At 39.6% G+C, this 26,488-nt stretch overlaps 1 protein-coding gene across 3 annotated transcripts in view; it reads left to right on the forward strand.

Moving 5' to 3' along the window:
• bcam (basal cell adhesion molecule (Lutheran blood group)) overlaps positions 1–25,854 on the forward strand; it is a 47,558-nt gene extending 21,704 nt beyond the window's left edge. Inside the window, exons 2-17 of one of the 3 annotated variants that reach the window (XM_005736146.1) lie at positions 9,846–9,970; positions 10,177–10,384; positions 12,377–12,444; positions 12,528–12,624; positions 12,761–12,943; positions 13,495–13,619; positions 13,751–13,889; positions 14,373–14,488; positions 15,843–15,984; positions 17,639–17,766; positions 18,424–18,565; positions 19,487–19,504; positions 20,100–20,132; positions 21,646–21,781; positions 22,409–22,508; positions 24,297–25,854. In XM_005736146.1, the coding sequence (XP_005736203.1) occupies positions 9,846–9,970; positions 10,177–10,384; positions 12,377–12,444; positions 12,528–12,624; positions 12,761–12,943; positions 13,495–13,619; positions 13,751–13,889; positions 14,373–14,488; positions 15,843–15,984; positions 17,639–17,766; positions 18,424–18,565; positions 19,487–19,504; positions 20,100–20,132; positions 21,646–21,781; positions 22,409–22,508; positions 24,297–24,299 (1,763 nt within the window). In that variant the 3' untranslated portion in view covers positions 24,300–25,854. The remainder of the gene's footprint in view (positions 1–9,845; positions 9,971–10,176; positions 10,385–12,376; positions 12,445–12,527; positions 12,625–12,760; positions 12,944–13,494; positions 13,620–13,750; positions 13,890–14,372; positions 14,489–15,842; positions 15,985–17,638; positions 17,767–18,423; positions 18,566–19,486; positions 19,505–20,099; positions 20,133–21,645; positions 21,782–22,408; positions 22,509–24,296) is intronic. The other 2 variants (XM_005736147.2, XM_005736148.1) reach the window with 2 other exon arrangements.
• Positions 25,855–26,488: the final 634 nt, after the last annotated feature.

Raw genomic sequence — 26,488 nt, forward strand, 5'->3', positions numbered from 1 at the left:
TCCCCTTAAAGAACAAAATGAAGCCTTGGTTTTCACTTAAAGCCTTGATTACCAAGGCAGCACTGTTCACAAAAACGGAGGAATAAATTGTAAAATACATTTGCAAAATGCTGAACAATGGAAACCTGATAAACCATGAGTAGTTTTAAACAAAGCTTACTTCTAAGAGTATGGTATTAAACTCTAGTTCTGCACACAATGTTGTGGCACCTCCCCTTTTGTTGAGGCTTTTCTCTGAAATATGTAAATGTGTCACATTTAGATGTGAACTTATCATTTTAGACCACATTGCAACTCATGGCCATGTGACTGTACAAAAAAATATATAGTTGGCCAGTCATAGTTTGTACAAACGGTTATGTTTTTGCTCCGGATAAAGCTCTGCTCTCTGTTACGGAACTGAGGCAAAGCAGGCATTAGGCACTGAGATTTAATAAAAGATTCTAGTGGTTACATCAGAGGAAATGTGGGCTGGAGCTTGACTCTTGCTAGGGACTAAAACTCAGGACACAGGATAAAATCAGCCTGCTGTGAGTCACCCACTTAAATCACTATAAGAGCCGTACATCACTCTGCTTTTGCTGAAATCTGTAAAAGCACATACACAAACAGAACATTTATAATACTCCAGTTTGCCCCTCATGATTGTCAGTCGCTTGTCATTCATCCATCATCTTTCCAGGGCTGCCCCATCCTTTATGGGATCCTGTGAGCAATTTATAATCTTTACTGCCTCTCTCATCACTGAATGCACCTCATTAGGATAGCCTATTATGGACGCCAGCGACATTACTGACAACATATGCAAGCAGATTGCTTCTGCCAAACACTGCATATCATTTTGGCCCATTAAAGCAAGTCATTTACCTTAATAAATAGGTAGAGGCAGAGTGGAATTGGAAACACACAAGAGAGCTTCTCCTTCCCTCACTTCGTCTTTCTCCCTCTCCTGCACTTCATTTTTAACTCCTCCTTTGTCTCCTGCGTCTCCTGCTTTCCCTCTTCCTCGAGACCCTCTAGCTTTCTCAACTTCTCATTCAAACTTTGCACCACACTGCAGTCAAGCTCCTCTTCTCATTTTTTTCTGCATATCTCACCATTCCTGCCTCCTCTCTCATCCTATTTATACATTTTATTTTTGCCACGGGCTGTGTTTCAAGAAAGGACAGGAATAGCGGGAAAGACTGGGAGACGGTGTTGGGATGGGGGTGGTGGGTGGGGGACAGGGTATGTTAATTGGAACGCCTGAGGCAGGATGGATGGAAGAGGGAGAAGATGGAAAGGATGCCCAAATTCGGAGGCCCCTGAAACATTAAATATTAACACCTTTTCTCATCTTTGCCCTTTTAGTGACATCCACTGATTGGGTTCTCTCAGAGTTGATTGGGACACACATACACACCCACCCTCTCTTGCCTTACCCCTTTCACCAAATTGAGTTCCCACTGAAAATGAAAGGCAGCAAGGAGAAGACATACTGCTGTAATTGGCGACCCTCTCTGTTTTGTGCCCTTTGATTCAAAAAGTAATGAAATCTACTTGATATTTTTATCCAATCTTGCACGTATTGCTTTTTTCCCCGATATTAAACCCCTAATGCGAATTCTGCTAGGAGCAAGACACTGGCCATTGTTGTGCTAACTCACTCTTAATGGAGTAAGATATAATGGTACAAGATTGTGTCAGCTAAAAGACATTAGCCTTATAAAAGAATTAGTCTGTATGAGAGATGAGTTTGGTTTTACCCAGCTAACTCTAATGGGGAAGGACACTCAGAGAATCCTTTGGTTTATCAGTGAGGTGATGTATCAAACCTACTTTTGCAGAAGCCCTTACACAGCACTTAAACTCACAAGACTCATGCATAATAGCTCTATTTATAATTTCTTTGTAAGATTTACTGGCTTTGTTCTAATTTTTTTCTTATATTTTTTTTTACAATTGCCTCTGCAGAAAGAGGCGTAGGACTGCAGTGTCAGCTCGGCACATTCATATTCTGCTCATGCCCTGTCTTTTGTAATTTTTTTAATATATATATATATATAACATGGCTTGTACCTTCTATCCTCATCCTGATTTTCTCCTTCTGACTCACAGGCTCATGTCGAAGAGGACAATCACACCACCTCACACACATACAAACATGCTCTTATTGACCACATAGCTCCAAACTCCTGTGTTTGAAAGGGGCTGACTTCTCACCCCGTTGCCGGAGCAGCAAGACCGACAAAAGGGAATCTTCCAGCACACAAAAGAGAGAGTGAGGGGCCGACCTTGTAGCCCTCTTCACACTGTTTGTATTGAACCCCTAAACTGCCGCAAGATGACACGACGCACACACTAGTAAAGCTTTGATTTATCTGTCGTAACGGCACCCACTGTGATGCTACCTTTTTGCCCTCCACTCCAACGCTCTCCTACACACAGGCAGCTTGGAATGTAGAGTAATCAGACTTTGTGATGACTGGGGGCTCTGCATGTTGCAGCACTAAGTTGGATGCACCCATGATGCAAACAAGGCTAACTGCTATAAGCCTTGTATTTGGCTCAGCTGCATTACGTCAACATCAAGTCCCCGGGAAGATCAGACCTAAACTAATTTCCATGTTCCCTCCTTACTCTGTCCTCTGTCTCCCTTACTCATTTCAAATGAAGCTCGACCTCTGAATCCACATCAAGTGAAACGTGTTTTAAGTGCTAATCACTTCAGCGTCATTGAGAGCATGCCTTGGACTTCAGACGCCAAAGATAAAACAGATTTTAAGCAAGAAGGCTGATGCTGCAGCCCAAGAGAGGAAACAAATTAAGCTAATGCAAGAAAAAAGTTAATAACAGGTCACAGAAATCTTATTTGACATCTAAAATCTGTCTTCCCTTTACAGGCTCTCCTTTGCCTCCCCTCTCATAAAAAAGTTGTAGCAACCTGAATGTGTGTGTGTGTGTGTGTGTGTGCTTGGGGTGTGGGAGGGTGTGGGGGTTATGTTTTGCTGCAGGGTCCCAGGTGTGAATTGTACTTCTTCTTAGGTGGTACATCAGTACAAGCCCAGACAGGAAGACAGCAAGGCATCTCCCTATCCCGCATGTCCGGATGTTAATATATGGCATCTGAATATCCTGGATCCATCTATCTTCCTTTTAATCAAGACCCACTTGAAAACCCGTACAGATACAACAATCGATAAAAAACACGAGCACCCAGATGCACCAAGCAATGAAATATGAGCACTAAACATATTATTGTGTTTGACACCAATTAGATCAGATATCATCTTCGAGGTACAATAGACCTCTGCTATCGACCCAGAGTTATGACTAAGGAGGCTTTAAACTGGGTTGTGAACAGTGAGATGAGATTTACAAGACTGAAGGTAAATCTCTGGTTGCTGTAATTGGTACTTGAGTGCTGCTGTCTGTGTAACATTGGCTTAAAACAATCCTCAAAGAAGAGTTTTTTGCCTGGGAATTCTTGTGAAGTTCATTACAGTCAATCCCTGGCTTTTTGTGTTTTCTTTCTTTCTTTTTCCGTTTTTATTAGGAGCTGCTGAAGAATTTCTATCAATTCTTTGGTGCATATTCACTAACAGACCATCTATTTTTAATTTCGAAGCACAGTTACAAATTGCAGTTGCAAATTAATCAGGCATAAAGGAATTTGTTTAGAACATCAAGTTCTTCTGGGACTCTCATGAATCTTCTGTTAAGACACTTGAAATGCTTTCATTCCCACTTGGGGAAACGTCTTTCTCGTGGTATGTATCAACACAGTGGCGAACACAAGTAGCACAAAAAGAGCTACTTGCTCTGCATGCACTGCAAAATATCTGTGTTAGTACATCAGAGTATGAGATGTTTTGCCAAACTGATTTACATATATTGTGGTGAGAGCAGGGAAAGTAACAAGACATGTTTACTTTTTAGCGTTATAGGATGTAAAGCACTTGGAGAGAGAAAAAAAACACCAGCAACATTTATGGCCATATCGCTCATATAATAACTGTCCTTTGACCCCACTATTGACTCTGACTTCACATTTTTTCTTCACTCTATTGTATTCATTCTTTTCTTCCCCGTCATTAATAAAGTAAACCACAGTGGGAATCTAATCACCATCAGATTCATATCTGAAAGTCTTTCTCAAAGGTCAGCACTTAACAGAAATCCCACATACATTGCAGCACTCAGTCAGATCTAGGGACGTCTGTGTGGGATGTGTGTCTGCTGTGTGTGTTTTGCAGCAGCTGCTGCTCCCGTGCTGCACCTGTTCTTCTCTCATCAGTCAGGCGTTGACGACTCCAGGCCATACAAGGACCCACCCTGACTCTGGCAGCGTGACCCAGCCAGACCCCTAACAGACACGCACGCACTTACCACACACATATATATTGTGTACCCATGTCACAATACATTTAAACTCTTTGTATTCACTTTAGCTTTTTTATATCTGGCCCTCATGGGTAAGTTTCTGACATGGATTGAATTTGTCCGCCAAAATGAAACTCACCGAACAAAGTGAATTTCCAGAGCAGGGCCGACTGTTCCCTGGTAGCAGATGAATGTGAGAAGTGAGCGAACATGAAGGGCGCTGTAAACACACAATTTGAGTACGATCCAGTCTGCAACATTAACAGCCAATATCAGTATCACTGAGCTGAGGGAACCCTGCCACACACTCTGGCCTGTGTGCTGCTCACACAGTATTTCTGGTGATAGTGTCCATTTCTACTATGTGTTGGCAGCAATTTTTTTTAACCTCTTTTAATACAATTAATTTCCATCACTGATACAAAGAAGTGCAGTCTTAAGTTGTAATTTTTTTGCTTTCATTCCTTATTTCGCTTTGTGATAGAAAATGAGACTCTTGACTGAAGGTTCAGTTGAACATTAATAGTCTCTAAATACACAAAGACCCAACAACACAAGCCACTGTGTAGCCTACAGCTTAGCTAATGAAAAATGCATGTCTCCTTGGTAGTTACAGTAATGTACATTCTATGTACATGAATATGAACAAGAAGAGAATCAGCTGCAGTTTGTACAAAAAATAGAAGAAAAGTGTAAAGAGATGGAGAAATATTGCTTTCTATTGTAAAAGCTGCTGGTCAGTGGAAAGTGAAGAATTATAGATGTGGGTTTTTTTAGTAACCTTGTGCTGTAGGTGACTCTGTTCTTATGACATTGATGGCAGTGTCTCCTGCTGCATGCTGCTTGCTTTGCCAACAGTCAAACACACTAATCCTGTTAGAGGCCAAGGATGTTTTGGACCACACACATTTTCACAAACACACACACCTTTTTTTCCCCTGTTCCAACTTTATACTTGATTCCTGATGATCTTCCTGCACATTTTATCACAGTGTTGGCACCAGAGTTAATGTCTCTGACACATGTTAAGTGAAATGTAATACTGGCATCATCCATCAGTCCTTACCCAAGTAGAAAGGTAGGCAAGCAGGTGCTATTAGTAACAACAGGGGTATAGTGTCATCAAATAGCAAGGCTAGTTAGTAAATTCCAGTGATTCCCCTGTAGATTAGGCTAGTTTTGAGCATATACTGTCTCTTCTTCCACTTTCTTTTTCTCCACTCTCCCTTTCTTCTCCTGTCATTATTTTCTTTCTTCTATTCTTTTTGCTCTCATGCACAGAAAAGACACATAGGCAAGATTGTGCATTGGGTATTAAAGAATGCTCTTTGAGAATGAGGGATAAGCAGAGGAGTGTCGAATAGAGAAAGAGGCTCCTGGTTTGATGTCCAGAATGCGGCAGTAGGTGAAGCAAAAACAACAGAGAAAACGAGGACAGGAGAAAGAGGATCCAGCTGGTTCTTTTCATAATGAGGGGCACCCCCTTGTGTGTGTTTGTGTGTGTGCCAGTGTGTTAATAACAAGTGTATAGACAAGAAGTAGGCAGAAAAACAAGTTGAAGAAAAGGGCAAAACGAGGCAGACACATAGCATATAAAAGATGGTTTCACATTAACTTTTCAGTAGATGTGGGACTCTCTGGATATGCTGCACTCCACCATGATACTTTGACTGCAGACTTGATTTTTTTTTTTTTCTACACACAATGTGCTCAACTGTAGCTTTGGGGGCGGTTCAGTTGCTCATACATATCACATGCATTATAGATATACTGTAAGAGTAACTGTGTGTGTGTGCATGTGAGAGTGTGTGTACAGGTCACAGTCTGACCGTCTTGTTCCCATCTGTCTTTCTATCCGGTCATGCACCCCATCGCACACCACCTCACACACACACTTTCCTTCTCTTTGGCTAAATCCGATTATCTAGCCCGCATCAGTTAACGAGACCCCCATGCAGCTAGTACTCCCTCAGACAGCCCCCACCACTCTCTTTCTCTCTCTCACACTCACTCACACATACAGTGACAGCCAACTGCCTATGTTTCTAAAAACACAAACACTCTTGCGCGCACACAGATGCTGCTCTAGGCTCAGATTGGACAGAGGACTCTCTAATTATGCTTTAATTGCCTATCTCTGTCTGTCCAGCTGCCTCATGTGTAAAACACAGAGCAGGAGACCTCCCTCTGGACTCAAACATACTGTGAATGACACCAAAGGATGCATTTGAAAGAGAGCATGACCGAGAGTAAAGTGACAAATAGTTGGAGGCAAAAAAAGAGGTTGGCATAGGGAGAGGGGCAGGGTACCGATGAGCTCTTTTAAGCTATAATATTCCTTCTTCTCTTCCAGTAATCCTGACTGGACTTTTTTGTTCTGGGCTTTATGCTAACGCTTTTACACAGGCTGTTTCGACAGATAGTAGCTGACTATTATAGTCGCATAAAATAAACAAATAGGGCTTTTAACAGTTCTTGAAGTAAGACTTCAGTAGTGGTTATTTCATTGTGCCTAGCAAATTTATGATAGTGCTATAAAATTGTCCACATTAATGTTACAATCACATTAAGGAAAACAGCAGTTTGAGACCATGACACAACCAAAATTATTGAAACTGTGGGCAATAAACTTGCAGTTTCTCTGCCTTTAAAATGGTTACATTAGAGACTGGGACTAAGTCTATAACTGCTAAGATGACAGTCAGTTGTCATTATAACCAGAATACAACCAAATGGCAAACAGTTGAGTTGAGTCTCTTGTTGTGAGAAGGCACGTCACACATGAGTTGTGCTCGCTGACACAAACGAACTCAGCTTGTTTGCAGAGTGTTGGCAAGTCTGCATTTATAAATTAGATGGCAGTTAGTTGCAGTTAGTCAGTCCAAGCTAGACAACAGGGACAGGCTGCCTTACACCAGGTCACACCAGATCTCAATTTACTTAAACATTTTCGGGGATACTGCAGTCTGCGCCAAAGTGGTGGCCAGGTCAATGAGTGTTACCATCCTTTGAGCCATGAGACTAACGTGGATATTAGCCAACCAAATTGTCCAACCAGCTAAAGACCTGGGCTCTCTGTGGATCTGCCAGAAAGTCACTTGATTTAATGTGGTGTGTTTGAGTGTGTGTTTTTCCCATGCGCCACTCGACGGGACTCTTAAATCCTGAGTGCTGTCTGAAAGTGCTGCACTTCATTTACTCACGCATTCTCGTACATTTGCTAGTCTGCCTCGCTGTTTGTGTTGGCGCAGAAACAGTGGATTTCTCTGGGCCACATCCCTCTTACAAGCTCAGAACATGAGACTTGGTTTGTAAAACTAATGTTGGTTCGTCTGAGAGCTGCTGAGTTGACCAACCAAAATATTTAGTGAGAGAGAGGGATGCTGTATGGGACTGTAGAGGGAAAAAAAAGGGATAAATATACATGAAAACAAGCATGGGGATAAAAATAGATCTAAGGCAAGTGAAAGAGGAAATGCAGAGGAAGTGAGTCATTTCATCAAAATGTCAGCACGTAACTGACCTTTGACCCATGTGGTGAATCACGGTATTTGACCCCAGTGGAATGTGTCCCACTAACAGACATGCAAAACAAAGAGCAAACACTCTGTGTCTGAGTACTTACTCCACTATCTTTATCTATATGTGCTCTCCGTCTTTCCTTGCATCCTTTCCCCTCTCTCCTCACAGTAGACTCCTAACAAGGTGACCATCGCTCAGCTGCTCTCATCTCTCTTCAGACATTTTGAGCAAACACTCTTTCATCTTCTCCATCTGCATTTCTCCACGCTGTTATTAAAACTAGGCTGTCAAACAGCTCTGATCCCCCAGCAGTCCATACTCTGCACTCTTGGTGCTTTCTCACAACAAATGAATTATTCAGCTGTAGATTTTTTGGTCCAGAAATGGATGCAATCATTAATTTATGATATCATAAAAAATATTGGGGTTGGTTGTTCAGCAGCCATATGTATTCCTCCAATTTTAATATTAATTTGACTCTAGATCTGTAGCATCAGTACTGTGAGAAAAAAAATGGGAATGTTTCTTAGGAAGTGTAGCTAAACAGATAAAGTCTAGACATTTAGATTTTTGGAATGTCATCCGTATAACTATTCTTGGCAAAATATTTTTTATATGATATGAATCACCGAGTGTCACCCAAGTGACATTGTCATTTGTTTCAATGCATTAAAGCTTCACAATCACAGCAGTCTGCTGGCATGTGTATGACGACCGCTATATGATTTATAATAAAGTATTTGCTGCACTGACTTCATTAGCAGAAATTGAGCTCCTTTCCTTTCCTTTCCTTTCCTTTCCTTTCCTTTCCTTTCCTCTCCAGCTCTCCATTAATATCCGTGCTTTTTTCTAGCCTCTCCTTTGAGGAATGTGTTCTAGTTGTCACATTGTTTGTCCATTGCTGGATGTGAAGAGAGTTTAAAGAGCTGTACTATTCCTTATCCCCACAGGAACCAGTCAGGGTCCTTCTGTTCCCAGCTGCATATTCTCGCATAAAAATCTGGGACACTGTGTGTATCCTAATGTCTCTACTGAATGTAGAACACTGACAGTGTCAGTCACCAGGGATTTATAGCTTCCCCCTTGGTCCCTTAACAGCTTCCACTCCTGCTGATACACCTATATGGGAGGACTGATACTTGTAGCTTGCAAGTCCTGCATTCATTAGCTACTGTAGTCCGGATTTAATGATGTTGAGATATACACCTAAAGCTTACACATTGGAAGTGGTTAAGAGATATCAGTTAAATACTTCTTTTAATGTCAGTTTTACATAGCGTATACGCTTAAGATAATAATATTTTGCTGTAGCAGATTGTGTAATTCTTGGTGTCAGTTGTCATCTCTGAAGGGATTCAACTATGTGTAACTCTTTATAATATTGTCTGCAGAGGGGGATCAATGCATGAGGGAATTGTTCGTGGCTACATTATGTGTTTCCACTAGGCATGTGGTAATCATAGACTACAGCTTTTTGTTGCTGATGTTTATGTGAGTGCTGACGAGTGCAAAAAGCCCAAGGTGCTTCATGAAAAGGTCTGTTCTAGTGCTGTGTCCCTCACGGACATTACACGTCTGAGCCTGTTTCTTGTAACACAGAATCTGAACAATCAGAAGCCCTGAGGGTTTTAAACAAACACAGAAGCCTTCAATCTAATAACATATAGTGGTTTTATAGTTGCCTATCTTTGAGATGACTGCTGTGCAGTAGTGTAGCAGTCCAAGGGATAAATAATTACTGTAACTGATATGTATTTGAGGATTACCAGACCTCACCAAGAGGGCAGCAGAAATTACAAGAAATATTTATATGCAAAAAAATGATTTTTTTCTTCAATCATACAACAATATTATTGCCGTAATATCACATTGTGTCTTTCCATATATTTTGTAAAATTCTGCTACATGTTGCATTTTGCAGTGATCCTTGTTCTTTTTTCTTTTTTGTGTGTTCTTTTCAGTCGTAAGCAGTGGAAACGTGAATGTGGTTGTGAAGCCTAAAGTGGAGGTGTTAAAGGAAGAGAATGCCTCACTGCCCTGCACAGTCACCCCATTAACAACTGGCACAATTGTTGAATGGTACATTGTAAGTAATTTCTAGATGTTCATTTTCTTCCACAGTTTTAACATTTCTAAATAGCAAAAAACAAAACAAAAAGAAAAAAAAAAAGTGATGTTAGAGCTATTTTGCACCCAAAGTTTAAAAGTAACGCTCTGTGAAAAAATACAATTTTCTTGTTCTTGTTTCATCTGACTTCTATCTTATGTTCTTCCTTGGAACCATCCATTCAGGATTTGGGAACTAGAACACGTATAGCTTTCTGTCAGGGTAAGGAGAAAAAGGTTGACCCTGGCACCCCTCTGACAGATCGGATCAAGATTGGAGAAGACTTCACTTTGACCATTTCCTCTGTTAAACCCTCTGATGAGCTAAACTTCACCTGTCAAGTCACTGACCCTGCTGGGTCTCCAGATGGTACCACTTCTCTGAAGGTCTTTTGTAAGTTTGCCAGTGCCCTTTAGCCCTTTACTTGACCTCAAGGTTACTCCTCGAAGTTAAGTTTTCATTTAATTGTCATTGCCACTAATGTTTATGACTTTAATATATGAGATCTGCATTAATGCATACTTTGATTACGAGGTAGCTTAATTGTATCTCATGCATGTTGCTGATTTGAATTTGTAAATATTTACATTACGCCCATTCTATATATCTTTAGAAAAGTTTTATCATATAGTATAATTTACCAAAATTGTCCTTGAAGAATATCTTATTTCTTTCACTGCATGTAGTTCTTTGGAGCTTTCTCCAATACTTGAGATTACCATTTCCTTTTGATAAGATCTCCAGAGTTCAATTAACCACAACCTAATCACTCTTGACACTACTGATGAATAGTTCAATCACACGTGTCATTTCTAATATATCTCTCCTTTTTAAGAGTCCAGATTTATCACTAACATGCCGCCAGCTAATCATGGTGCAGACTACTCTGTCTTTGCCCCTCCAAAGCACCAAAATGAGTAGGATTCACTGGTATCTGGATTAAAGGGAGAAAAGGGGAGAATATGCATTGTGAGAGTGACAGAATAGCCTTTTGTTTAGTGATCAGTCCGCTTGAAGCTTTCAGGTTATCCATTAACATTTATGCACTCAGAGGTACCAAAGTTTAAAAAAAATCTCATAAAATAAGCTATTAATTGTGAGAACACCAGTGTTCAACAATACCGCGATAGAGTGTTATTTGACAAAGGACTTTGAGGTGTACTTAAGGCCCACAGTACTAAGAAAACAGGCTGTCTTATAGAATAGCAATTATTCTTTGTTCCCATTTGACCATTTGACTCATTGGGGTTGAGTTATAGTGTGGCTGCCCTGGCTTAACTTAATGGGACTGAGTTATGAGGTCTCCAGTGGGTTAAGCTGCAATAGCCTGGGGTCTTTCTCTCAGGAAACTTACAAGCTAAACATTTTTTATTGGCAGAGTTGCTCCCACACAATGAATCAAGTCGTCAATGTGGATCTAAATTCATTTCTGCACATCTGGCATGTGGGAATGACCAGAGTTTAAAAATACTGAGTAATGACTTAGACACAGAAAGAAATCTACTGTTTATTAATATAAGTGGATAACAGTTGCAAGCAGTGATAAGCTGACCTTGACGTAAGTGAATACTCACACCTGTGGTTGCGTGTGTGCACCAGTGTGTGTCCAGCATCAACATTTGGTTGATGTTTGGTTGATGTTTGACGCTTACATCAGCAAGTGTTAGCCACAAACTGCTTAATTTGTAGTGTGAATGTACTAAAACAAGAACCATTAGCAGCAGCGTTATATTGCAAGAGTAGTGACGGAGCAGGAGTCAAATGTAAGCATAGAAGTAACAGAGATAGTCTTTTTTATTTTTAAGTAAAACTACAAAACAATGCCTTCTTACTTTATTTACTTTATTTAACTGAAGCAACTCAGTTACTTGTATGTGACAGTGTGTGTTTGCCTGTAGGGATGCAACTAGTTTGTAGTTCACTCCTTCAGAGGGAACAGTTTTCTTGTATTTTGCAAGGGATCATGCGTCACAGGAGTCTGTTAAAGCAGCTCCCTTTTCAGGTACTACATCGTCACTGGAGGCTGACACACAGCTCTTGCTCTTAGACATGCCCAAACTTGCCCCCGCATATATCTCCGCTTATATTATATAATGGAAAATGTTATATCGATATTATCTCAGACAAAATAGTGTGGCATAACCTACTGTATGTGTGTGTGTTTATGTGTGATTTGACCCCGCTTCAACCAACACAAAGAAAGCCAAAATGAAATCAAGTGAAGAAGGCTGTTTGCTGTGTAATTTAATTACAGAAAGTCAGGAGAGATGGATTACAAATATGGAAGTTGAGCGTTTATGCGCACATACTGTTTGTAAAATGGTTTTCATTAAAGGAATCATAGTGTTGTAATTGTAACTTGTGTTGTCCTTTTTTCTGTCTCAGCTGCGCCCGAACACCCAAAACTGACAACATCTCAGGCCATCACTGCAGGAATTCCTTCTAGCTCAGAGGTCTGTATGCGTTGTTTGCACATTTATCAATTCTGACCAAAAATACATACTCTCTTATAGCTTTTCCATTGTCGTTTTTTCAGGTCGGCACCTGTGAAACGAAGAATGGGTTTCCTCTTCCAAGAATTGTCTGGTTCAGAGATGCCAAACCCCTTCCTGAGGTCAAAGACAAACAAGAGAGTATGTGTTCTTTATATATATAGATATATATAGATATGTATATATCTTCACCGTTTGCGTTCATTTGTAACCTGATCTGCTGCATTGCTTTAATTTTAGAACTGTTTTCCCTTTTTCCTTCCTTCCTGTCCGTCAGAAACATACATGGTTGCCAAACAAGTGAAGGAGACTTCGGGTCTCATCACTGTAACGAGCAGCCTGTACATGCAGCCCATGAAAGAGGACAAGGATTCGGAGTTTTACTGTACTGTAGAGTACAGCATGCCGGGGAACAAGATCGAAACGATGGATTCTAACCGCATCAAGATCAACCTAAACTGTGAGTGGTGGGCGCAGGCCGTTTGGGAGGGTATCCAGTCAGAGGTCTTTCCCTTCCCTCTTGTAGTTGGGAGGAATTGCATTTGCTTTATGAACTTTGGTGACATATTAATTTATTCCAGTTAGCAAGAACATTTTAAATCAGATATTTTAACCACATATAAATTTTTATTTGCTTCACACACACATTAATTCATAATCCTTCTTGTGTAGGAAGGTCAATAGTACATTGTTTCTGCAATTTCTTATTTAATTATGTTAGATTCTGTATATATCTTTATTGTGCATCAATCGATCCACCACATGCCCTGTTAGAAAGTCAAAAGATATAGAAATATTCACTTCTGTCCTTATACCTACATCAAGGTGATGAGAATTATATGATAGAAACCCCATTTAGGAAAAAGACTCAGTTGGCTCAGGAGGAGGCACTGGGAAAGCATTTCTTCTGGAATGCATTACTCATTTATGATTGATGATGTATAGTGTAACAGTGAAATGTAACCACTGAAGGAATTTTCATCTGTTCCATGTCTGTTCTTCTCTGTCTAGATCCTTCTGACAAAATCTACTTTTCGCTGTTTAACACAAGTCAACCAGTCAAAGAGGGTGATACTGTAACCATGAAATGTGAGACTGATGGGAACCCCCAGCCTCCATTTGAGTTCACTAAAAATGTATGAGATCATTTCATGCACACATTTGATAAAGAAAAGGCAACATTTAGTTGCAAATTTGTTTCTCTACTGCAACCTCTGCCACCCTCTTGCTTGGTTTTTACTCGTAATTCCTGTTTTTTAATATTCAGGGAGAAGAGGCCCAAGGTAAAGATGGTCTTCTCATACTGAAATCTGTCAAGCGCTCTGATGCTGCACAGTACAAGTGCACAGCATTAGATTTCGAGATTGAATTTCCCTTGGAAAAGACGATTGCCCTCACTGTCGACTGTGAGTAAGCCAAATACACATAAAGACACACACATTGCTGAATTAAAGAGGGTTAACACACAGAAAGAACAATGCATCTCCGGTTTGTGTGGTTCTTCCCATGTAGGAAGCCTTTCTTTTCATCAGTAAATCATAGAATTAAAAGGTTTCCATGGAATAGGCTCTAATGAAGTTCAGTCAGCCGGCTGATATCCAATTCAATTTTTCACACTTCATCTGTTACTTTAATGTTATCCCAAGCACACTGTTTAATCTGATCTTATCACACACATTAAGCAGTGATAACCTCGAAAGTGTATGGAATAGGCTTAACTTGGGCTCAAAATGGGCTTGACTTCAGAATAAGTGCATTAGCTTTGTACTGTTGTTTAATTTGAATTGGCACTTATTTAACACCTCAGAATGTGTAGAAGGTCTATAGTTTTCAGTCGACTCCCCCCCCCCCTTCTTATCTTTAATTGCTTTCTGTTTTCTCTCTGTCAGACATTGACCCAGTAAAAGTGACACCAGCTGTATCTAAAGTTGTCATGCTTGGAGACAAAGCAGCATGGCAGTGTAGGATCAAGGCTTCTCGTAATCATACAGTTCAGTGGAAAAAGGTGTGTGTCATCATTTTCTCAATTTTTCTTTCTTTTTTGTTGTAAATAAGTGTGCCCCCCCCCCCTTTAAAAGAGTTGTGGTATTTGTGTGCATTCTTTCTGTTTTTCACATAAAATCAGAAACACCAACCAGCCTGGCACTATGATTGATTGTTTAGCTGACTTGAAGCTTGATACAGGTACAGAGTCAACATTAGGACAGAAGAAATCAATAAATAGATAAAATCCTCACATTTCCAATAAGTTCTTACTAAGCATGCTCAGTTTTTAAAATGAAAACTTGTCAGTGTCATACAGTAACAACATTCACCAAGTCAACAAGAATTCATTCCTTATTTTGGCTCAATGCACCGACCACTGTATTAGACACACCAGTTAATGCAAGTGTCCAATTAGCCCATCGCACTCCTTTAAATTAATGCATGTAGACAGGTAGACATGGTTAAGACTACCTTCTGAAGTTTAAACTGAGCATCTGAACAAGGAAGGAAGGTGGTTCAAGTGTTTCAGAAACTGGTGATATACTGCTTTTTTCACAAAAATATCCAGTCAGCGGCAGTCCTTTGGCTGAAAATGCCTTGTTGATGTCAGAGGAGTGCCAAATGTTCACATGCTCCCTAATATATCCCGCTGGTGCTATGACAGAGAGATAATCAGTGTTATCTGCATCACATCTGAGTGGTCATAATCTTATGCCTGCAGTACACTGCTACTACATATGCAGTTTCACTCTGTTGTGGATATTTTCAGTTTTACGGTAGCAAAAAAACCTTGTCTTCCTTGACACAGAAATTCATAGTGATAGCTACAGCATGCACAGCGTCTTTTCTGTCTTTAATATGTTTAAAAACATTTTTTTATTTACAGATTATTTGTTCTCGATTGTCTATTTCAAGGATCTGGGTACATTTAATACTGTAAAACTGCACATAAATATACCTTTGGTGTGTTTAGTCTTCATTCCTGTTTCTCCACTTGTGATGTGCAGAGTGCTCCTCCAGTGTTAGGTCTGTTGTTGTAACCTATGTATCTATTGTTGTGTCTCTTGGGTGTGATGGAAACTCGCAGGCAGCTGGTTTTCTGGGCAGAGAATGTGTTTGTTCTTAGAAAGATGAATTCCTATGAGAAGAAGTTGAGAAGAATTGCAAGAGACAGGTTCATCATGGAGGACTGACTTTGATTTGTTATCACTGCGCTTTCAAACAGTGTGTGTGAAGATTCCTTTTCTGCTTTCCCATCACAGTGGTGTGCCATCAAATTAGATATTGACAGCGCTGTTCTACTCACAAAAAAAAAGAGCAGAAGCATAATATTATGAGTCCAGTTCTTCTTCAGTGTGCTTGTGTTTCTGCAGGGCTCTGAGGTGCTGTCTCAGAACGGGACTCTGTCAATACAAAATGTTTCCTATCAAAATGCTGGAGAATATGTTTGTGTTGGAGCTGTTCCGTCTGTGCCAGGACTGATGTCCCAGGCTAGCGTCAACCTCACAGTCAAAGGTAAAAGTGCATGCACGAAACAAGTACACCCACACTCACAGGAACACTATAAAACTTTATCTCAGAGTAAATAGAAGAATTTAAGCCATGCTGTAGAGGCTGTCATGTTTCTCCACTGCTAAATCCGTTAAGGTAACTGTAAGCATTCTAGAGCCTACTATTTGGAAACAAAAGTGGAATTCCTACTTCATTGTAAGAAGAGTTTATATACTATAAAGGATGTTCAGCGAGGCCAGGCATTCTTTGAGCTCTTTGGCTTGACAAAACCAAAAACTCCAGGTAAAATGAGTAGTATCGAGATGGTCATATATCAACTTTCTCGGTTTCCTTCTCTCTGCACACTCAGAGAAACGGGGTGTTTCACATGTCACATGACTCTTTTTCCCTAAAAAAATGATCTGCATGTGTGCCACCTACTCAAGTCAGAGCCAATATCAGATGATGACGATAAAACGGTGATAAAAATCTATAAATAATGCAAAAAATATTACAATAAAATGCAATACTTCCGCACATAAGACAAGAAATTAATGCTAAATCTTGGAATTTATTGCACACTGCAGTAAAACAAACATTTTAATTCAAGTTAATTATTTTATGCCAAGTGTGCTCTTGGTGCTGATGTTTATTGCTAATGTAACAGCCAAATTAGATGTGCCGATTAGAGTCTCACAGCTCATAAAAGGAGACCAGTCTGTCAGAAGATCAAAGTGAAATAAAGTTTGTTAATTGAACAGTGTAAAGGAGACATAGCAGTAGGCAAAAAATACATGAATGGCTTTTCTGAGTACATCTACATTCTAGTGACAGTGTGACACAGATGTTTTCACTGCTATAACTTTACAGCTGGGCATCTTTCTTGATCTAAGGTACAGCTTAACAGCTTGCACATATTAAGCGCATTCCCCCAGCAGGGAATCTATATTGTATATTGTATGTAAAGCATGCTGTAAATAAAAACATTTGTGAACACTCTGGTACTAACCACGTTATGTCTTCAGCAAAAGTTGCCACGATGATTCAGTGAGGTGAAAATAGAGCCTTTAGAATGACAGAAAACTCTGACTTTATGCTTGATATAGCTCACTAACTCATGAACTCTTGCTATGTACTACACACTGAACTGCTACCGCTATACCAATAAATGGTAAAAATGGTAAATGGCCTGTATTTGTATAGCGCTTTTCTAGTCCCTAAGGACCCCAAAGCGCTTTACACAACCTGTCATCCACCCATTCACTCACACATTCACACACTGGTGATGGCAAGCTACAATGTAGCCACAGCCACCCTGGGGCACACTGACAGAGGCGAGGCTGCCGGACACTGGCGCCACCGGGCCCTCTGACCACCACCAGTAGGCAACGGGTGAAGTGTCTTGCCCAAGGACACAACGACCGAGACTGTCCAAGCCGGGGCTCGAACCAGCAACCTTCCGATTACAAGGCGAACTCACTGGCTTTCACAGTATAATAACAGTGGTCAGTGCCAGAGTGTGCAGAGTATTGTTTTGGTTAGAGGAAGGAATTGGGAGCAGCTTGGAAGTAGAAGTTGCTTCCTTATTGAAAGGAGAACTGAGGTATAACTGTATGTGTTTAAGGTTATGCAGCATTGTTCACTTTGTTTACCCATGACATTCTCATTCCCTGTCCAGGAAAGCCAGTGATTGACCCTCCTGCTCCTGTGAAGGTGGGGAAGGAAGGAGACAAGGTGACCCTGATGTGCGTAGCATACGGTGTGCCTACCCCTAACTTCACCTGGCAGCCCTCAGGAGGAGAACAGGTAGACATCTGAGTCAAGCTGAGAGAAAAATGAGTCTTTACAGTTTACAGGAATCAGTAAAATGAACGTATTGGAACTCATTTGGAAATAATAGTAAGGCGTATTTCAAATGAAAAGCGCCCTGCTACTATTTGTATTTCCATTAGAGTCAATATGAGAAGATTAAAGTGTTATGTTTCATAACGTATTAAGATCACTCTTGGTAGAGTACTGTGTAAAACTTCAAAAGCTCTACTAAAGGGGGAAAAAAAAGCGAAAACAGCTTTTAAGAAACTTGTAGAGGGAGTACGCCTTCATTATTAAATATTACATAAACTGATAAAATAAGATAAAACGTTAATCATCTTTTTGAAAAATGTGATAATGTTAGAAACTAGTAGGGATGTTTGGAAGATAAAAAATGAGAGCACAACTAATAATTTTCACGAGCAGATTTTTTGTTTGTAAGTGAGAGGTAGAGAGAAATATCACATATGAGAAGTTTGTTTAAAATAATAGGAATGGGACTCATAAGACAAGTGGATAGTAATAATAAAAGAAAAATTATACTGCAAACTCATATAGGCAAAAGGCAAAGAAGGATTTTGACAAACGACACTAATTTACTTTGGCCTTTTTCCTTTACCTCTCTTCCTTCCTTTTTATCTTCCCCTCCAGTCGATAACAGTGAAAGGTAACAAGTGGGTGAGCACTTTGACCCTGAAAACCACTGCTGATATGATAAATGGCGGGGTGACCTGCGAGGTCGAAAATGAGCATGGAAAAGATATCACGGTCTTCCCACTTTCTCTCGAACAAGGTCAGTGTAACAAGCTCTCTTTCTCCACTGGGTTTTCCTCATTAACCTGAAAATGTGATTCAGTTAAAAAGTTGCGTTGGACATGCAGGACAGATGAAACCAGCGTTCGCTGTTTTTAGTCAAATTATATTTTAAAACTTACCAACAAAAAAAAAAGTTGCTTAGCATAATCACATATTCAGTAATTAAAAAATAAGTGTTTGGAGATTGGCATATTACCAAATTAAAATGGAATGCACTGCTCATTAGTTCTTCTTATAAATACTTACATGGATGCAGTGAGGAAAACTGGATATCATCTTCAATTCTGTAAAAGCTGTTCACTATTGAAATGAAAGTTATGGCAAAAAAAACAAATGTTTTTACAGTTAGCCAGTTGTGGATATGACATATATTTTGTGTACGTGACCAAATGGTTAGTCTTATTGTGTGTGTACACAAAGGGAACACACAGAATAACGCCCAGAAATTGCAACGATCCGTGCAGCCACAACACTAAAACTCATTTGTATGTCATCTTCATTGCTATAGAAGTGTCTAGGAGTAACATTTGCGATCTAACACAAGTAGTTATGAGTGAAGAAAACCTTGTAAAATACATAATAACACATAATGATCTGAACTGACAAATTTCTTTTTTTATAATTTCATGATTACAAGTCTCTAAGGTAACACAGTGTGTCTTAATGCCATGCCAGTAACTTCTTAGCCTGCTAATAACATCAACTACAGTCTGATCTTCTTTCACCTTTTGTAAACTGCATCTACACCTTTATAGCTTGCTTCTTTCATGGTTTGCTTTTTAAAATGGGCTCTCACTAAAGTTATTGATAATAAAGCTGTAGCTGGTGCCTGAATTGCTGTTTTACATCTTCGTGATCTCGCTTTTCTTGTTTTTTTTCTCCTCCTCTCTTTTTGCAGTTGGCAGCTCAGCTGAAGGTAGAACCTTCTCCCTCCTCCTCTTCCTCTCCTCCCTTCTTTTCTCAGGACTCTTTGTTGTACAGACCCTGTAATTTAGAAACTCCCCTCCATCCGCTTCCTATTGCCCCAGCCCTTCCATGTCACACACACACACATACACACACACACACACACACACACACACACACACACACACACACACACACACACTCTCCTCTGCTGTACTGTAACCTTGTATATTTGCCCTCTTAACTACCGAACACTGTGGATATTGTACATTGTTATTCTTCCTCTCTTGTCACCTTTGTATAATGTCTGTCCTATATTTTGTGGATGGTACCAAAAGATTTTGTGGCCCCTTGGGGACAATAAAGGATTCTATTCTATTCTGTTCCTTCCACTCTTCTCTTCGTCTCTTTACTGTGTCTATTTGGTCACCTCTTCTTTCCAGCTGCCTTCTTATTCCTTGCTTTTTCTGCTTTTCTCCGCTCATCCGATGCTGTGTGTAGATTAAGTAACTTTAGCTAAGTAACTTTTTAGTGGTGTGCATTGTGTGTGTTGTGGTTGTTGCTTTGCTATGCTATGGGACTGAGAAACTCTTTTTCTCTTAAAGTGCTGCTTTCTGGAAACCCTGTGCTAACGTCAGGTCTGTATCGCTAACCCTATTGACATGTGTATGGTGTTCGTCTACAAATGTAAGTTGCTGTGTGTGTATTGATGGCTGTTTACACACACAAAGGTTTTATGTATTTGTGTTTACAAGAGTTTTTGTGTATCTGTACTTGTATTACTGTAGCTGAGAAGATATGCTTCTAGAGAAGTGAGAATGGATAGGTTCTGTATGAAGTATCACACAATTCAAAGACCAATCATGAATATTTTCCTTTTTGATCAGCCTGCTTATTTCCTAAATAATTTAATGTTAAAAACTAAAAAAGCTGCCTGCCAAAATGTTATCGAGCATATCCAAATGCCATTGTCTAATAAACAGGCCCCAAACCCCCACATTATGAAAAAGCGAGTAAAAATAATAATTAAAAAAGTGATAATTTAACAAAATAGTCATGAAAATATTCAAATTAGTTAAAAAATGTATTCTTTGGGAACATCAATTGAATTTTATAACTTCGGGATTCAGAGAAGACTTCATGCATCCTACTCATTTTCAACATTTTGGTGGAAATGTTCCAGGTTTCCTTTTTTAGCATACACAGGAAAGGAAGCATCTTTGACCTTGTCTGTAAGGACACCACAGACTGTAATATCAGGCTCATACTGTAGCACTGCAGTTTAAGTTAGAAAAGTACTAAAAGTACTCCTGCCAACATTTTCCTGGGGATATCAGAAAATCAATACTCAGAACCAATACACAATAACATTTCAAATGCCCCTCTGTAAAACCAATGAATAATTCACATTTTACTTGCTAATGATGTGTTGCAGGTGGGCAGATTTTTTTATCCCTTGGACAGTGACAGGAGCAGAAACAAATATAGTTTTCGATTATGACTGGATCTTAATAGGCTTCAGTAATCTTTGTAGGGTTAGTAATGTTAGCTTGAGAAAACATATTATAGCATCATGTCTTCACAAGTACAGTAATACAAGTGTAGGTGGTTGGGTGAGTATGTTCAGTGTTGTTTCATTGCTCTCATTAGCTGTCTAGTATTATCTGCGTAGACATAGGCCCTGTTTTTGGGTCGCATCACATTTCAGTCATTGCATTCAAAAGATAGACTAACCCCACATCCCAATCCCCGCCCCTTATCCTCTGCCCTCCACCTTTCCAACTACCCATCCATCAACTGTCTTCACCTGGACTCCATCAAATCTCATTCTCTCGCTCTCTATCTTCCCATTCTCTCCCTCCCATGATAACACCAAATCAAATCAATTTCCTTCCTCTTTCTCTCACCAATCCACCACCCCTAACGATGCCTCTCTCCCTACCACTGATTTTTTGAAAATCGAAAACTCTCCATTCCATCCTCACACCTCCTCCACCATGATCAACCCTTCCATGATTCCCCTAAACATCTGCCCTCCAATCAAATTTCCCCAAACTTTCCCACCAACCCTCCACCTCGCAAACCTCCCACCTGCCCCCCGACCCTCCCCCCATCCCTCCTCCCATATGTACTTCCATTGCGGCACTGTAGCTGGACAGGGAGGCTCCAGTGCGGTGGTGATAGCTGTGGTGGTGTGTGTTCTGCTCCTCCTGTTGCTGGTTGGCCTCCTCTACTGCCTAAGCAAGAACAACAAGCTGTCTTGCAGCAAGAAGGACCCGAAGGAAGTGTGAGTAGAGATCAGGGACAAAAAGGATGGGAGGGGGGATTAATAATCACATGAATCAAAAAACACTAAAAGTCAAAGTGCTTAACAAGTTGGAAAATCTGTAACAAAAAACAAAAGTGTTTGGTTTGCTCATGCCAGAATATTTGTTAAAAAGACTATAGATATCTATTTGTATGCACTGACGATGTTGCTGATTGCAAAATACATCTGAAGTTTTTACAATATAGAATACCAACTTTCCTAAGCTTGTTTTCATAATCCTTTTTAATTGCAAATGTGCCATCTGTCCTGCAAGAATAAATTTTCTTTTAAATAATCAGAATATCCTGATTAGCAGCAAGAGCAGGGTTTCTTTTTCTTTATTTGCTTGGAGATTTGACACAATAAAGTACGATTTGTAAATGTTAAGTTTGCAGAATAGAGTTACAGGATACATACATTTCAGGTCCACTGGGAGAACTGCATTAATACTGCACAGGTTTATTTTGCAAACAAGTTGTCAGACTGATTCGTTCTTGTCTACATGCATTTGTAAAACTAAGCAAATATTCGCCCCAACAAACACTTAACTCCCCGATTTTTTCTTTTGTTTTCACTGTTTTTTCTCTATTCCATTTCTATTTCTAGGAACTCTGGAATGACGAACAGTAGCGTTGTAGTGGAGCTGAAGACAGACAAGCTCAATGAAGAGGATGGTCTCTTAAACAAAAAAAATGCAACAGAACAGGTTAGGCCTATAGAGCCATGAATGTGAATTGAGAATGGTACAGCTGACAGTTATAATGGCTGAGCAAGTAAACACTTGACCTCTACATTTTATCTTTTCTAAGAATTTCGGTGACTTTGTCTGATTCTGCATTCATGAGTGTGAGTCACACAACAGAACAATAGTGGGCAGGAGCAAGTCAAGGACAATTCAGCACAGTGGATAAAAACAAAGCCTTTGCATATTTTGAGAGACTGTTTGCATAGAAATAAAGGTTATTTTCAGCCAGTGTCTGTGGTCAGGCCTCACTTTTTGCTGGAAACATCAAGAAATGTTAGTGATGTAAAAGCCTCTTATAGTAATTTAAACGGGGTAGTGCCAGTATTCCTCTTTGTATTTTTAGCATCACCAAGGATGAGCACAGTCCTGCAGACATTTACTAACCTAAAAGAATCCTTGATACCTGGTTGACATGACCATGAGCGATACAGTCACCAGAAATCTCTTCACACAGCTCCGTCATTCTGATTGAGTGTCTAAAGTCAGTTTTAGTTCAAGGGAAGCTGGCTTGGAAAAGTGGTTCCTCCATCGTGATGTGGTGTGAAAGCTGCGGGGAGTCATCTAGAAATGTCATCACAAATGTAGAACATTTCATCTTTAAATTTACTGTAGTGGCATGTGTGACTTGAATTTCAAAGTCTTGTTGTATGTCACTTTTGAAACTGCTGACAGCAAACTGGATGACATTTCATAACTGCAAGGAGATATCAGGGACATTTACCTTTGCTTTTGAAATGGATATAACAAGAAGAGAAGAAAGATGTAAAAGTCTGTCTCTCCATACATAATCAAGTTAATATTTCTTTACTGAGATGCTATTAAAATATGAAAAGAGCCTTCGTGCCACAGATGCACTTCACTGGATTCTGAAAGTAAATCTCGACTTCTACATTTGACAAAGGATTTTCTTACAATGCCAAGTAAAGTAACACAAGTCTGTAAAAGTTTAATAACACAGCAGTGATATCTCGTCCATAAAAAGTGGTATTTTTTGATAAAATGTTGTGTATCTTATATTTATCTGTCAACTCCAAGTAATAAAGTTCTCTGAAAATACTGCAAGATATGAAAAGAAAACATTACAACATAAGGTGTCTATTTGGCACCAGTGCTGTGACTGTGGTTTTGGCAGTGGCACCAGAGGTTTCACTCCCAGTGCCTCACATGTACACTTTGTAAGAATAAATTGTTAATTTGCAGACCTCAGCCCAAATCCCAATCTTTAACCTAAACTTAATCAAAAACTAAAAGCAGGTGAAATCTGAAGTATCCCTTCAAACCCTCCAACCTCCTATTGAATACTTTGTGTGCATCTCTGCTGACAGAACAGCACTATTCAATGCCATGCAGAAGCAAATTTAATGAGTGTTGTAAAACCATGGGTTTGGTTTATGCTTTAGATTTAGATTTCATCCACAAACCAGGAAAGCTGCTGGATCCTTTGGGCACCTAGCTGTAGATATTTCTGATACAACGTTTATTCGACATTCAAATGATTTTACGCTATTGTCGTTGTTGTGCCGTGATCTAAATGAATTAATTTACCAGCAATCAACTGTTGAATAATAAGAAAAAAAGAATATGTATGAAGAATTTAGGAAGATATAGATTATTTTTCCATTTAATTGCATTTGATGTGGACAATAAATGCATATTTTCTGGAAGTTGTCAAAAAAATAGGCGTGTTTGTTTCTTGTTGTTTTTGCATATTGGTCATATTTATTAAGTTTTGTCATTTCTCTCTGACAGTGATAAAACCAGATGATGAAAAAGGCTCCCAGAAGGATGAAGCGAAGAGGACAACAGGATATGAAGACAACAGGGCTCTTTTTTTTTTTTTTTTTCACTAGACTGGTGATATTAAAGTTGTGGGGGCAATGAGAGGTGGAGCAGGGACATGGGTGTAGGTTGAGCGGTGTGGCTGCTCAGCATGTTCAGCATTGGCTATTCTTGTTTTACAACCTGCAATAGCCAAGTTGGGTGGAGTTTTTTTTTTTTTTTACTTTGCCTTTTTTTAAAGATAGAGTTCTTAGACCTCTATCCAACTTGTGCTGCCGCAGGTTTAAAACGATACATGTGCGAAATCATATTCTGACAACACTGGATAATTCATTAATTTACCAATCATGTTTTTCACTCCTCTGCAGAGAAGAGCTGTACTAAGAAGTATGATTGGCACATGCTTAAACACAGTGACAGAATCTTCTTATTCGCCCCAAAGGAAACCTCAAATTCATTTTCTTCTAGTGTTAGTCTGCATTTAAGCATAACACTGAACAGCTTTTCTGTTTTGGAGTCTGCAGTTAAAATATCTTTCCTTTCTGCTGGTAACATTAGGCAAAAATACACCCGGCTGTTACTCTGTTTGATTCACCTCCCTAACAAGCTATGATTTACGCTCACATTTAATCCCCGAGCACACTGTTTGGCACTCGTAACTGTCGAGTTTTTGTTCAAAGAATCTCTGTGTTTGCATTAGTGTTGTTTAATTGCAGTTTTGCCACCTGTGACTGTTTATACATATATATATATTTATATATGTATGTCTTTCAGTATCTCTAAGTAGCTTTCAGTAGAAACAATCCAGGCTTTTAATAACACCAATTCTGTCTCTAAAATTGCTTGCCTTTTTTAATCTAGCTGAAAAGCAACCAAACAAGCAAGCTATTAGGTTGTACAAATTTGTTCCTGCCATTTGCAGCGCACTTGTATATTATGTCAGTATACCAACTGTTCACTTGTTTTCCTATGTGCTTGTGTTTTCCTCTGTAAATTCAAATAATGCTCACTCTGCCTATCAAGCAGGAGGAGTACTGTGCATGATGTGGAGTCCAAGGTGTTTGTGGTTACTGAGTTGCCAGCAGTAATGGCTACTATTTATTTCTCAGTGTTTCACAGCGTTTTGGTCCCCTACTTCAGGATGAAAGCTGGGGCCAGTGAAGTGAAAACTGAGGAACAGCACACAGTGGTTTTGCTCAGAAAGCCCAGTTTTCACCAGAAATTGGTGTAATTTGGTGAAATGGTTGACAATCTCAAACAGTAGCCCGCTGTGCTGTTGTTTTCCCATGACAACAAACTGGGACTTTGAGCAGCTGCGGTGCACTAGTCGCAGATTCACCTGTTGGGAGTAATCACTTGCACAGGCTCACTCTAGTTTGAAGCAGGCAGGGGAGGGAGGTGTGGGAGAGACTGGGGATGTTCTTGGGGTATCTACCTTTTATTTTCTACCAAATGAAAGCTTTTGAGTGTCACAGCAGGTGTGTCTGTGTTTAGGTACGATGTTTTTGTTTATCCCCTACACTGTCGGCAGGCAAAAAAAGGAAAACAAAAGCTTTGATAAAGGGGTACATGCCCTTTTACTTTGTTTTACACTGGAAGTATTGGCCTTGATTTATATTTTTTTTTAAAAAAGGTCACCTCAAACCACTCTCTGTGCCCACAAAGCTCATTGTGTTTTCACTGTCTGTCTGCTGATCTTACCAAAACATGTTGAGTGTTAGCAACCCTGTGGGGGCAGGTGAAGATAGATAGTTGATTTCTTTTTTTCCCACTTGTTTTATATCAAAATAATATGGTATAAAAGTTGTTTAGAAAGGGGATTGTCAATATTTGAACTACTGATGTTTTTTTCCAATGTGTTTCCACTCGCTGAGAGAAGAGAATTTTTTTATTTTTTTTAGATTCCATTTAAATGGTTTACTCTTCTCTCTTTACTGTATACTGTATATTTTGTGGTACATTGTTGTGACGTGTTGATGTATCTTTTTGTTTTGCTCCAGCCATGTAGAGTTTATAATGAAAAAAAAGAAAAAAAAAGAAAAATTACCCCATTCACCCAAATATTCTCTGTGTTGTTATTCCTTTTTCTTTTTTCTTTTTTTGCCTGTCCCGTTTGGATCTTTAGCCATCAGAATTGTTGTCTGAAGGCCAAGAAAGATGCC

This window comes from Pundamilia nyererei, unplaced genomic scaffold (assembly GCF_000239375.1).
Source record: "Pundamilia nyererei isolate P.nyererei 1_Seehausen unplaced genomic scaffold, PunNye1.0 scaffold00067, whole genome shotgun sequence".
Lineage (NCBI taxonomy): Eukaryota > Metazoa > Chordata > Actinopteri > Cichliformes > Cichlidae > Pundamilia > Pundamilia nyererei.